Below are 15,286 nucleotides of genomic sequence, written 5' to 3' on the forward strand. Positions count from 1 at the left end.
CTTACCCTCTGCGCCGCCAGTCCCCCGCGTGCCGGGGGATTTCCGCCTGCCGCCGGCGCCTAGCCGATGGCCTTCCCTCCTTCCTCATAGCCTCAGTCGTCCGTCCACCGGCCGGCCCTCGGAGTGCCGGCATCCACTGCCGGCACTCCGGTTCCGCTATAACCATCCTTGTCCATGTCACCAAGCCGGCTACCTCCGGCTGCCGGAGCCGCCACTCCCTGCCGGCGTGCCGCCGCTGTACCGGCGTGCCGCCGCAGTGCCGGCGTGCCGCCGCTGTGCCGGCGTGCCGCCGCTGTGCCGGCGGCCGCCACCCTGGTATTACTCTTGACTTCTATATTGTCTTCCTTAATGCCAGAAACTCTGCTGGAGCGGCCTCCGGCGTGCCTGCGGTCTGCCGGAGCCTTCCGGAGGCGTCAAGACGACTTGCACCCCCTTCTACTAGCTATCATCTGATGTTGATAACCCTACATCGCAACCAGATGACTTGATTACGTAAATGGATTGGTATTATCTTACCGTTCTATTAGTAACCATGCTGTCTTCTTGCATATCACAGATTTCCAGCATGCTGTGTGTATCTTAGCACGGCTGGTTGCCGGAAACCGTTACCCTATGGGATCTTCTAGTTCCCAATTCTAGTGTCTGAGTGGCCTAAGTCCTAGCCTTATACCCTTGACAATTTCCAATAGAATTCCCACTGCCCTACGGGCATTCCATGTTGAATTCTATCCTCTGCCTTCGGTCACAGCAGATTGTCTATGGATGAAGGTCACGGTAACCAGCCGGGCGGGTTACACGGAGTATGTATCTATCTCCTTCTTTCCGCCCATTCTCTGTGCATCACACTTAATGTTAAGTTAAAATCAATCAATCAATATTTAACTTTAGTTTAAGAGTCATCCTTATGACTCCACCATACTCATGTTCTCTTTCTCTTACAGGAGGAGCAACTGAAGTGCGACCACAGCTTCTGTGCAGTGAAGCGCCCGCACTTTTATGGACACACGGCGTGTAGGACCCACGCCCCTTGTGCCAACAAGAAAGGGGATCTAAAGTTCTGGGACCCGCAGAACTGTACGGTCTGCCAGGATCGCCTGGTCGACGCGTTCAACAATCCTCCCTCAGCGGAGGTTAGGGACGCTTCTCGAGAGAAGCTACGCATATGGGTGCGTGGCTTCCAGAAGAACGCCACTGGACTGTACCTTGCCACTGAAGACATGAGGGCCTTATTGTTCCCAAAGGCATCCCCAGATTCTGTGGTCCCCAAGGATCAGATCCCTATATATATATATATATATATATATATATATATATATATATATATATATATATATATATATATATATATATATATATATATGTATATATATGTATATATATATATAATATATATATATATATATATATATATATATATATATATATATATATATATATATATATATATATATATATACATATACAGTATATATGTATATATATATATATATATATATATATATATATATATATATATATATATATATATATATATATATATATATATATATATATATATATATTATATATATATATATATATATATATATATATATATATATATATATATATATATATATATATTATATATATATATATATATATATATATATATATATGTATATATATATATTACATATATAAATATATATATATATATATATATATATATATATATATATATATATATATATCTATATATAAAATAAACTAAAGAAATTAAATTCTGCCGTGACACCCAGTAGAAAATAGTGTTTAATCTAAAGGAAATAATGCGAAATATTATCATAAAAAACATGTTACGCCTCTGTCATGAAAAAATAGTCTTTATTATAAGTTCCCGGCACACGGGATACCCACCGGGGTGGGAAGCGTAAGCAAGAAGTGACAAGCAGACTAGAAACAACCATCGAAGTCCGTAGACTCTGGAATGCATGAAATTAAATGAATTAACCCTGGATAGGTATGCTACTCGGACACCCCTTTAAGGGTATACTCGGTCGTGAACAACCCCGACTCCGAAAAAAATTTAGGAAAAATCTAGTTATGCATCAACCTGTCTTGTTTGACTTGCTAAAAATACTTCAAAGAATGCTAAAAATTACTGAAAATATAAATGATACCCATCTACAAAATAACTATTTATTGGAAATATATAAAAAATTTAAGTATACAAAAAAAAGACTTGACGTAAATATTCACAAAAAATAGAAATATACATATACACATAAATCCCTTTAGGGACACCTTCTTAGATGGCAAAGCAACAGCGTTTAATTGCTGGAAATGAGTTGGACCCATAGAAGTCAAGATCTGAAATGAGAAAAAAAGGGTAAATTATTTTGGCCAAAAAAATTTGTCCAAATTTCATGAATTTTTTTTGGGTACCCAAATGAAATAGGAAGAGGCTAATTTTTTTTATAGAATAAACTCATATTATCCTAGAACAGAAATACATAATAAAATGTGCACTAAGATGTAATTTACTGTTATAACAGGGGCGAAATCTAAAGGTCATTTTTTGACGGCCTAGTTCACAATGTAAATTTCTTATGAAAATCATTGTATCTCCTATAAAATATGATATTCATGCATTAAATTATACCAAAATATCACGAATTCTATACAGAACAAGAATATATAGAGATATGCCAACTTACCTTTCGGGTATGTCAACAAAATGGCCGCAGACCGCAACAACTCTTACAGCCCAAATGAAGAATGGGGTTGCAAGCTCCATATTATCATCAACATCTCTTTTTAACTCCATTAGAAGTGTGTTGATGACATCCATGCCGAGGGAATACTGTCTGCTGGCCATTATTGAAGATAAATTCAAAATAAATAGAAAAAAAATCAAATTTGCAAAAAACCTAAAAAAATCAGAAATTAGCATTTGAGGGAAAATGGATCTCATGGCAATATATGGCATCTAAGCCAAAACCAATGTCATGCAAGTGGTAGACACACCATCCACCCACACTTTCCAACTATAAAGAACCAAACAAGTATTAACACTGTTCGACAATTTATAATTATGTAATAACTTTGCTGTTTGATCACTTACCCCTATAAAGGTATGTAGGGTCGAGGTCGACCCCTGGGGGGGTACGAAAACGGGGAAGGAGGGAAGTTAGACGAAAATCAGTCCTAAAGCAGACAATGGCATGTAGACTAGTCACCCCTTGCAGGTCGATCACTTCCATATTCGATATTCGAGACAGCTGATGATTTATGGGGAAAAAACAGGTTTTGAAAATGCTGTAGGGGTCGCAAACGACCAATCATACCTTTCCAGGGTTAAACCTAATGACAGAAAGGGCAAAAATAGATACCACTGTGGCACCGGAAAACATGCGTAAATCCGGTGCAAAAACCCAATGCTACGTAAGCAATGTAGCTACGTAAGCAATGTAGCGCCGAAGAAATGCGTTGCTAAAAAAAAATGCTATGTATTAACTCTAACATAAACTATAATCTCCGTCGCAGCCCCTCTTCCTCACAAACCAACCATCCATAAAATTACGTTAACAAATATAGGATAAAGTAAGGTATCAGAACAGAGTATGATGTCTGAATCCGATCAAAGAAACATAACTACCATTAGTAGATACGATTCACAAAATATCGCGGCCCTCCAGGACGTGAGGAATAATAACATGGATGGATAACTTGAGACAAAGGGGGGGGGGAGGGCTAGGCGAGGCGCATACGCTACTCGCGATGTCGCAGTGAGCGAAAGATCCAGTCCCCACCCCGGGTGACTTCCCATTCTCTAAAAGCACGTGACCTAAGCCTACCCCCCTTTGTAGGGAGTGGCAAGAGGCGTAGAGGGGGAGAGGACACCCAGGGAGAGGAGACTGGCTCGAAATCAGGTGACCACTGTGATTTGAGCGGGGGGGGGTACCACTCTCCGAAACACAAATGAAGACCTGATGTGAAGCACGCAAATGAAAACAACATATAATGGCAGACGTTACAAAATGAAAACCAATAAAATACAATGAAATTCAATAAATAGGCTAAATCGGCATATTGAGAAAATGGGAGAAAAAGGAACACGGCGTAAAAGGAATAATAGCAAAACTTTCCAATTTCGGGTAGTTGCCGACTTGGAGAGGAAACTATACCATTTTAACAAAACTTAGTTCTCCAAAATCGGGTAAAATATCGATCTCGACAGGCAGGACTAAAATTAATGAAAACGCATTCCGATTCCCCGTAAAAACTCAACAAACCAAGAATTCTCGCATGAAAGGCTACCGACCGAAGCCGCTAACTAACACTGTCCAAATAGCCTAAATAAAAGATAAAATCATGCCAAAACATTGAATTAGATGTCTATAACAAAAATAAGACTACAATTAGTAAACGGAACTAATAGAAAGTCTTACAAAACAAAGAGATTCCGAGGAAGCGACACCAAAAGACCGCATACACACCCGTAAGGGAGCGTCAACAAAGTGGTTGAGCTAAAACCCAACAAGGGTATAGAATGAACGTGTGTCGCTAACTAGAAATCCCAAACAGACAAATATAATACTCAATTTGGGAGCATGGATCTCCAAAATGCCTGAATATTCCCCATTTTATCAACAAAAAGCATTTCTTTGGCAAACCAGCTCACAAATCCTGCATTTAAAGGCCTCCTTTCATCAATATTAATAATGGGTTAAAGGAAATATGTTATTTTGATTATAAAATAAATTTTTGAATATACTTACCCGGGGATTATATAGCTGCAACTCTGTTGCTCGACAGACAACTCTACGGAAAAACTCGCCAGCGATCGCTACACAGGTTGCGGGTGTGCCCAACAGCGCCATCTGTCGACCAGATACCCAGCTCTCAATGTAAACAAAGACTCAATTTTCTCCTCGTCCCACTGCGTCTCTATTGGGGAGGAAGGGAGGGTCATTTAATTTATAATCACCGGGTAAGTATATTCAAAAATTTATTTTATAATCAAAATAACATTTTTCAATATTTAACTTAGCCGGTGATTATATAGCTGATTCACACCCAGGATGGTGGGTAGAGACCAGTAATATATGTTTACACTTTTATGAGCTAAGAGTTTTTTATTTCATTTTAGAAGTTATCAAAATAACAAAAACAAAATAAATAGGTACCTGGTAAGGAAGTCGACTTGAACAATTACTCTGCCTTTTAAGTACGTCTTCCTTACGGAGCCTCGCGATCCTCTTAGGATGCTGATCGACCCCTAGGATCTGAAGTATCAAGGGTTGCAACCCATACAACAGGACCTCATCAAACCCCTAATCTAGGCGCTCTCAAGAAATGACTTTGACCACCCGCCAAATCAACCAGGATGCGAAAGGCTTCTTAGCCTTCCGGACAACCCATAAAAAAACAACATTTCAAGAGACAGATTAAAAGGATAAGGAATTAGGGAATTGTAGTGGTTGAGCCCTCACCCACTACTGCACTCGCTGCTACGAATGGTCCCAGTGTGTAGCAGTTCTTGTAAAGAGACTGGACATCTTTCAAGTAAAATGACGCGAACACTGACTTGCTTCTCCAATAGGTTGCGTCCATTATACTTTGCAGAGATATATTTTGCTTAAAGGCCACGGAAGTTGTTACAGCTCTAACTTCGTGCGTCTTCACCTTAAGCAAAGTTCGGTCTTCCTCACTCAGATGTGAATGAGCTTCTCGTATTAACTATCTGATAAAGTCTGACCAAGCATTCTTTGACATAGGCAAGGATGGTTTCTTAACTGAACACCATAAAGCTTCAGATTGGCCTTGTAAAGGTTTAGTACGCTTTAAATAGAACTTAAGAGCTCTAACAGGGCATAAGACTCTTTCTAGTTCATTGCCTACGATCTCCGATAAGCTGGGGATATCGAAAGATTTAGGCCAAGGCCGAGAAGGCAGCTCATTTTTGGCTAGAAAACCAAGTTGCAGCGAACAAGTGGCTTTTTCTGACGAAAATACGATGTTCTTGCTGAAGGCATGAATCTCACTGACTCTTTTAGCCGAGGCTAAGCATACCAGGAAAAGAGTCTTAAGAGTGAGATCTTTCAGGGAGGCTGATTGTAACGGCTCCAACCTGTCTGACATGAAGAATCTTAGTACCACGTCTAAATTCCATCCAGGGGTAGCCAAACAACGCTCCTTGGTGGCCTCAAAAGACTTAAGGAGGTCTTGTAGATCTTTATGTTTGGAAAGATCTAAGCCTCTATGCCGGAAGACCGATGCCAACATGCTTCTGTAGCCCTTGATAGTGGGAGCTGAAAGGGATCGTCCTTTTCTCAGGTATAAGAGAAAAACAGCTATTTGAGCTACAGAGGTACTGGTCGAGGATACAGAAACTGACTTGCACCAGTCTCGGAAGACTTCCCACTTCGATTGGTAGACTCTAATGGAAGACGCTCTCCTTGCTCTAGCAATCGCACTGGCTGCTTCCTTCGAAAAGCCTCTAGCTCTCGAGAGTCTTTCGATAGTCTGAAGGCAGTCAGACGAAGAGCGTGGAGGCTTTGGAGTACCTTCTTTACGTGTGGCTGACGTAGAAGGTCTACCCTTAGAGGAAGACTACTGGGAACGTCTACTAACCATCGAAGTATCTCGGTGAACCATTCTCTCGCGGGCCAGAGGGAAGCAACTAACGTCAACCTTGTCCCTTCGTGAGAGGCGAACTTCTGCAGTACCTTGTTGACAATCTTGAACGGTGGGAATGCGTAGAGATCCAGATGTGACCAATCTAGGAGGAAAGCATCTATATGTATTGCTGCTGGGTCCGGGACTGGAGAGCAATAGATTGGAAGCCTCTTGGTCAGCGAGGTTGCAAAGAGATCTATGGATGGTTTTACCCCAAGTGGCCCAAAGTCTCTTGCACACATCCTTGTGGAGGGTCCATTCGGTTGGAATTACTTGCCCTTTCCGACTGAGACAATCTGCTATGACGTTCAAGTCGCCTTGGATGAACCTCGTTACTAGGGAGATGTCTTGACCTTTTGACCAGATGAGCAGGTCCCTTGCGATCTCGTACAACGTCAGTGAGTGGGTACCTCCTTGTTTGGAGATGTACGCCAAGGCCGTGGTGATGTCCGAGTTAACTTCCACCACTTTGCCTCGAAGGAGAGACTTGAAGCTTTTCAAGGCCAGATGTACTGCCAACAGCTCCTTGCAGTTGATATGCATGCTCCTCTGACTCGAGTTCCACAGTCCTGAGCATTCCCGACCGTCTAGTGTCGCGCCCCAGCCCACGTCCGATGCGTCCGAGAAGAGAACGTGGTTGGGAGTCTGAACAGCCAGGGGAAGACCCTCTCTTAGGTTGATATTGTCCTTCCACCAAGTCAGACAAGACTTTATCTTTTCGGAAACCGGGATCGAGACCGCTTCTAGCGTCTTGTCCTTTTTCCAGTGAAAAGCTAGATGGTATTGAAGAGGACGGAGGTGTAGTCTTCCTAGTGACACAAATTGTTCCACGGATGACAGCGTCCCTACCAGACTCATCCACAGCCTGACTGAGCAGCGTTCCTTCTTCAGCATCTTCTGGATGGATAGCAGGGCTTGATCTATTCTGGGGGCTGATCGTCTTGTTGTTCAGCAACGTCCTCATCAGAGGGTTCCTCATCCGAAAACTGATGAGGAAACGGCAACGGAGTGGGCAACGTCTGGCTCGCTGAGTCCGGTCGCACTGGTGCATGCGTGACGGAGCCGGACGCAACATCATGGAACTGCTGCACAGTCTGTGAACTGTCAACAACCATGGGTGCGCGAGGAAGCACAGCGTCAACCGAGACTGTCTAGACCGTCTGGGTTGTGCAGTCAACACCCTACCGGGTTGCTGAGGTTGACGCACTGCGTCAAAACAAGTCACCTCTGCTGGTTGTTGAACGTCCTGAACGTCAACAACCACCTCCGAGCGTCGCTTAACGTCAACGTGCGGCTGGCAACCCACACTGGGTCGCATCGGTGGAGGAACCACCTCAACTGGCAGACGCGAGTAGGTTACCTCAGCGTCAACAGGGCGCACAACCGACCGGTTGGAAGGTTGTTGGCCAGAAGGTTCGGTAGCAACCTTCTCCGCATTAAAGTCCTCTATCAAGGACGCAAGCTTGGACTGCATGTCTTGCAGCAAAGCCCATTTAGGGTCTACGGGAGCAGGTGCGGCAACAGACGGGGTTAGCGACTGAGGCGGTACCGCTTACCATCCCTGAAAGCCTTGTTATGCATGACATAATTGTACAGCAAAACTTCAAAGGCTCGAAAACAGCTGTGAAGTTGACCTGTAAAAACTTGGAGCGTCTCCTGGCCAGGCGCCAGGGAGAGTCTACGAGAATTGAGAAGTCTATCTGGGCAGAGGCATGAACTCCCAAGCCGAGAACTTCTCTCGTGTCATATCAGACTCTCGCTCTATAAACCAGTTTAAAAGAAGGGAAAGCAAAGGCTGTATCCCCCAAACTCCTCCTGGTGAAAAACCAGTCGCCTAGCCAACGTAAAGCTCTCTAGGAGAGCGAGAGAGCACTAGCTAAAAACAACGGCTTCGAAGTAGCTAGGCCTAGTGTAAGCTCTGACGTTTAGGCGAACGAGGAGCAGCAGTTACAAAAAGATCCGGACAAAGATCCTTAAAAAAATCATCATGATTTAATTAAAGTCCATAGGGGGCTAAGCAGCTTTAGGCTCCTCTCCATCTGACAGAGTCCTCAAGGGAATATCAGTAGGAGGGGGAACAGCAACTTCCTCATCTACAGGAACCTTGTCCGATAAAAGCTGAGTCTCAAGCAAGGGAGAGACCTACCGTGGTGGCAATGCTTTACAAGCAGAGTCCACACTCACTGGTGCATTAGTAGCGGACCAGAACGCAACGTCATGTAACTGCTTGACAGTCTGTGAACTGTCAACAACTGAACTGTCAACCACAACAGGTGCGTGAGGACGCACAGCGTCCACTCGAGACTGCTTTGACTGCCTAGACTGAGCAGTCAAAACAACTCTAGAATGCGGAGGTTGACGCACAGCGTCAAAACAAGTCAACTCCGATTGTTAGTGAACGTCTTGAACGTCAACAGGAGCATCAGCAAGTGGCCTAACGTCCAAATGCGGCTGAAAAAACCACACGAGACCGCATCGAGTGTGGTTCTAAACAACCTGACTGACGTGACTAAGCTACGCCAACGTCAACAGTAAGCACAAAGGAACGTTAGGTTGGCTGAAAGCCAGGATATCGATGAGATAAACGGCTAGACTCAACGGACTAATCGGCAGAATAGTCTTCCATAAGGGAGGCAAGCATATACTGCATGTCTTGCCATACAACCCATTAAGGATCAACGGAAATGGTTGTGGTAAGAGACGAGGGTAACGTCTGTGACCGCAACACTTTGCCAACAAAAAAAGACTCTCGGAGTCTGTGTTACGCTTTTGTTAGGCGGCGAGCAGTTATCCGATGACTGCATAGGGTCAGAGCTGTCCTAATGGTTGTAACCAGGACGCTGGACCTGTCCTGAAAGGACTGACTTTCGCTTAAGGGCTTCGAAACCTTGTGACAGGTTTCTTATGCGAAAAGCCTTCGGATGACGAGGAGAAACAACGTCTCTCTCGTCTTATGGTAGGGGAGATCTTGGTAAGATACACCCGATACCATAGAGGGAAAACGTCTGTTCGTTGATCAAGGCCTCTCGAACCCATAAGTCGTTTGACATTACTTCTCCCCTGGGCTTGGGAGCATGCAAGAGGTCCCGGACTAGGTGAACGACAGGCACGAACAGACGAACCCTCGGACGCAACACTGTAACACTTTGCGCATATCACTTTATCACTTCAATTTTCTGTTTTGCACTTATTTCACTGAAATCGAAACTTTTACTGATTTCTACCTGAAACATGCAATTCTACCCTTCATTAAAAGGTAGTAATTGCGAAATCAGTCGTATAATGCAAGCTCATTAATACCAGCAAAAAACAGAAAACATATTTTAAGATAAAAAAATCAGTGGCTGGGAAAGAGACTAAACACTAGTTCATATAAACTACGTTTTCAATCTCTCACCGCACATAGCCTGGGGACGAGAATAAAAAACTAAAAACGTTTTATCCTTCCTCCCCGTACAGAGACTAGGGACGAGAGTAACTCGAGAACAACGTTACCCGCTTGAACGGAACGTTTTCTCTCCTCTCTCTCCCTCCGTCTCTATCTCTCTCTCTCTTTCTCTCTTGATTTCGCACCTAAGAGAAGAGCCCAATTATATTTCGTCAAAAAAACATGTTATTTGACTAAAGGAAAAAACTGAAAGGTTTTTCAAATAAAAAGTTCCTTTAAAATAGAATTTAAAACATTTAAGCTAAGAAAGAATGAACAAAACGTCAGAATCGATTTACTCTTACTGCAAAGTGAAACCGTGATACACTCTCTCTCTATCGTAACGATAGAGCGCATGTTGAACGTCCTGAACGTCAACAACTGCGTAGCATAAACAAACTAAACGTTAGTTCATCTTTGAAAACTATCAAAGAAATTCTTTCATAAAATATTACATTTAAAAAGTTTTAAATCCTTAGCTCTTTAAAAGCTAATTACGATATAAAGGGCTCAACGTTGATTAACTTCGGTTTCCAAGTTAGGACCGCCTACTCTCAGGAAAGGTCGCATATAAACAAAACATTAAAATTTATTTTTATATGTTTATAATAAATGGAAAGTTAATCGAAGAGGCCTAATAAAGGCGGAGAGATATAAAATATATAGAGGAAAATCTATAACGTGATAAGATAATTACTAAAAGCCTAAACACACTTCCGTCTAAGGGAAGGGTCGGCCATTTAAAAGTGAAAGAAAGTCCATACTCTCTTTGTCACCATAATTAAATCTATCCAAAACGAGTTCAAGATTTAAGATGAAGATAAAACACCTGCATAGCGAAAGCTCAAAACTAGAATATAGTACTTCACCAAATAGATGTGAAAAACTCCAGTTTAGCAACAGCGAGTAAAGTACGTCTTGTCGACACCTCGACAGAGAGAAAATTGAGTCTTTGTTTACATTGAGAGCTGGGTATCTGGTCGACAGATGGCGCTGTTGGGCACACCCGCAACCTGTGTAGCGATCGCTGGCGAGTTTTTCCGTAGAGTTGTCTGTCGAGCAACAGAGTTGCAGCTATATAATCACCGGCTAAGTTAAATATTGAAAAAATTGTATTTTATAATGAAAATTTATAAATTTATCAGGGGTGTAAACATTTCAAAAAATAGAGTAAGCCTAGTCTAATCTAATACACCAAATTTATAATACGCACGATACGTAGATACTGTATAATGAAATCCTGTTGGATATATAGGGTGAATTTTTCCATATGTAAGTAAATGTGGTATTAAGTGAGACTACCCTTATGCTATTGGAAGTGAAGATACAAGTAAATGTGGTATTAAGTTAAACTACCCCTATGCTATTGGAAGTGAAGACAAGAGGTGATAATACTGTACTGTACTAAAAATATTAAGTCACATTTTAGACAAGGATAAAGTCAAAAGTAAGAGATATCTAAAGTGAAGAGAGAGTAAAATGAAAATCATGATTCTACAAATAAAAAAACAAAAAGCACAAGTCTGAAGTAATAAAAAAAGCACTATAATTTTTTTCAAGCAAGGGTTGTACAGAAAGCAAAATAGAATAATTACCATTGCAAATTATTCAGAAACTTGGTTCCATTATCAGATGAAAACTTTGTCAAAAACTTCAAAAGCTGTAGATGAGGGACGTCTGGTTGGTTATCAGTACTTCTTCCATCCTTCTTCACACCCGTTCCAGTACAGAAAAGCTGTCTTGGAGGTGGAAGAGTAGGTGTTTGCTAAAAATAAAATACATTATTATTAACAAAAATTTGAATAGTGTTGGGTTGAATTTAGGGAACTGGGGTTATATAGCCTGTTGCTGGGAGAGTTGAGTTAAGTTAGGAGCCACACCAAACCATATTATTGACATACAACAAATATCACATTATAATACCATGCCTTTCCATTACATATATTGAAATATATGCTATCATAAATTGAATATCTCTTTACAATATAATGAAGATGGTTTCACAAATTTAATCAATGCAATAGAAAGACTAAGTATGATGACTAGTTAACAATGATTTGCTGTAAATAACGTAGAGTTTGGGGTCTCCTAATATGCGTGGGACTTCTTATTTGCTAGGAAGGTGAGCTTTGAGCCTAGTTGGTGTAGACCCAGATGATCCACTGTTATCTTTGAAATAAACAAAGACTGGATGACTCAAAATCATCACATGGAATATTTTTAACAATGGGAAGTTTTTGTTGTAAAGGTATATAGCTTCACTACGTAAAGGTACATTTCATTGAGGGATTCCTTTTTATAAAGTCAATATAACTTACTGATCTATAGTTTTATATGTTCAATTGCACAAGTTTTACTGAATATTTCCCAAAATAACTGCCACAGTTCCATATCAGGATCATCAGAGCAATTTTAACATACTGTATGTAGCTTTTAGCAATTATTAACAAGAATTTTGAAAGTTTACTGAATGTTGAGGATAATAGGGAGGCAGATATAATTGCTGTTGCAGGTGTTGAGGTGCCGGTGATGAGAGATGAGAATGAGAGAGAGATTACAAGAGAGGAAGTGAGGAGAGCACTAGATGAAACGAAGTAGGAAAAGCATCTGATATGGATGGTGTGAAAGCTGGGATGTTGAAGGAAGGGGTTGTGACTGTACTTGAATGGTTGGTGAGATTGTTTAATATGTGCTTTGTGTTGTCAATGGTACCAGTAGATTGGGTTTGTGTGTGTATTGTACCACTATACAAGGGTAAGGGAGATGTGCATGAGTGTTGTAATTCAAGGGGTATTAGTTTGTTGAGTGTAGTTGGAAAAGTGTATGGTTGAGTACTGATTAATAGGATTAAGGATAAAACAGAGAATGCAATGTTAGAAGTACAGGGTGGATTTAGAAGAGGTAGGGGTTGTACGAATCAGATTTTTACAGTTAGGCAGATATGCGAGAAATATTTAGCAAAAGGTAAGGAGGTGTATGTTGCGTTTATGGATATGGAGAAAGCGTATGATAAGAGTTAATAGGGAAGCAATGTGGAATGTGATGAGGTTATATGGAGTTGGTGGAAGGTTGTTGCAAGCAGTGAAAAGTTTCTACAAAGGTAGTAAAGCATGTGTTAGGATAGGAAATGAAGTGAGTGATTGGTTTCCAGTGAGAGTGGGACTGAGATAGGGATGTGTGATGTCACTGTGGTTGATTAACTTGTATGTTGATGGAGTGGTGAGAGAGGTGAATGCTCGAGTGCTTGGACGAGGATTGAAACTGGTAGACGAGAATGACCATGAATGGGAGGTAAATCAGTTGTTGTTTGCGGATGATACTGTACTGGTTGCAGACGTGGAAGAGAAGCTTGGCCGATTAGTGACTGAATTTGGAAGGGTGTCTGAGAGAAGGAAGTTGAGAGTTAATGTGGGTAAGAGTAAGGTTATGAGATGTACGAGAAGGGAAGGTGGTGCGAGGTTGAATGTCATGTTGAATGGAGAGTTACTTGAGGAGGTGGATCAGTTTAAGTACTTGGGGTCTGTTGTTGCAGCAAATGGTGGAGTGGAAGCAGATATACGTCAGTGAGTGAATGAAGGATGCAAAGTGTTGGGGGCAGTTAAGAGAGTAGTAAAAAATAGAGGGTTGGGCATGAATGTAAAGAGAGTTCTGTAAGAGAAAGTGATTGTACCAACTGTGATGTATGGATCGGAGTTGTGGGGAATGAAAGCGATGGAGAGACAGAAACTGAATGTGTTTGAGATGAAGTGTCTAAGGAGTATGGCTGGTGTATCTTTAGTAGATAGGGTTAGGAACGAAGTAGTGAGGGTGAGAACAGGTGTAAGAAATGAGTTAGCAGCTAGAGTGGATATAAATGTGTTAAGGTGGTTTGGCCATGTTGAGGGAATGGAAAATGGCTTTCTGCTAAAGAAGGTGATGAATGCAAGAGTAGATGGGAGAAGTACAAGAGGAACGCCAAGGTTTGGGTGGATGGATGGAGTGAAGGAAGCTCTGGGTGATAGGAGGATAGATGTGAGAGAGGCAAGAGAGCGTGCTAGAAATAGGAATGAATGGCAAGCAATTGTGACGCAGTTCCGGTAGGCCCTGCTGCTTCCTCCGGTGCCTTGGATGACCATGGAGGTAGCAGCAGTAGGGGGTTCAGCATTATGAAGCTTCATCTGTGGTGGATAATGTGGGAGGGTGGGCTGTGCCGCCCTAGCAGTACCAGCCGAACTCGGTGAGTCCCTTGTCAGGCTGGGAGGAACGTAGACAGGAGACGTTCCCTTTTTTGTTTCATTTGTTTGGGGGTAGTGCCTTGGTGTATGTATGTATTAACAAGAATAAAACTGGTACAGGCCAAGTAGAGAGGGCCTCTTGGAATAAGCTTGGCCATATTTTGAATAGACAAATTTGCAGCTGGAATTACTTTATATAATTCACTCAAGAGTATCAATGACCAAGAATCTGCAGTCATATCAGGTAGGATAGACTTGAATGAATATTTGTGTCAACCAACCCTGATCCTTGCTCAGCTTGCAAAACAAGGGAAGCAGTAGTTGACAACTTGAAGATGCAGTTTATCAACAAGGCTTAGCTCTGGTGTTGATGATTGATGACGATTCTATTTTTGCCAGCTAAATAAAGGAGGAAAAATTATCAACTGCCTTTCACAATACACTTTCCTCACCTGAGGTTGCACTAACAACAAAATCTGCACCTGACTTGCTAACAGCAGGATTAAAACTTTTCCTGGGCTATCCTAATGTCATTATTTCACTAAAAAACTGACAGTGGATTCGGACTAAGAAATTGTTGTTTCAAGGATGATTGACAATTGCTGTAGCACTGCAGATGAGTTACTAATGGCTAATGGGAAAAAATCCTCCAACAAAGAATAGTTTCATACATTGTTTTGTAAAAATTCCTTTTCTTTCTAACTCTAGGCTATTCTAAGCTAGATTAGAGGTCCAATAGAAGATGGTGCCCAATCATATGCTAATTGGGATTCCAACACAAACAGGATTGAAACTGCAAGTACAGTCTACCTTTCTGAAAGCTACTGTATATCCTAAATCTAGCATTTGCCCCTATTCATTGCTGACCCTTAAGAGAGGATGTTGAGTGTTAGTGACTGGTAGTAGTACACAGTTCAACAACCTTTTAATTTCATTTCAATTGTTTCAAAATGCCTTACTTTGATAGCCATGCAAAATTTTC

The 15,286-nt window shown here is 41.6% G+C and overlaps 1 protein-coding gene across 2 annotated transcripts in view; it reads right to left on the reverse strand.

Moving 5' to 3' along the window:
* LOC137647105 (uncharacterized) overlaps positions 1-15,286 on the reverse strand; it is a 371,223-nt gene that overhangs the window by 197,166 nt on the left and 158,771 nt on the right. For both annotated transcript variants that reach the window (XM_068380337.1, XM_068380336.1), the window contains one exon: positions 11,686-11,855. In XM_068380337.1, the coding sequence (XP_068236438.1) occupies positions 11,686-11,855 (170 nt within the window). The remainder of the gene's footprint in view (positions 1-11,685; positions 11,856-15,286) is intronic.

This window comes from Palaemon carinicauda, chromosome 9 (assembly GCF_036898095.1).
Source record: "Palaemon carinicauda isolate YSFRI2023 chromosome 9, ASM3689809v2, whole genome shotgun sequence".
NCBI lineage: Eukaryota > Metazoa > Arthropoda > Malacostraca > Decapoda > Palaemonidae > Palaemon > Palaemon carinicauda.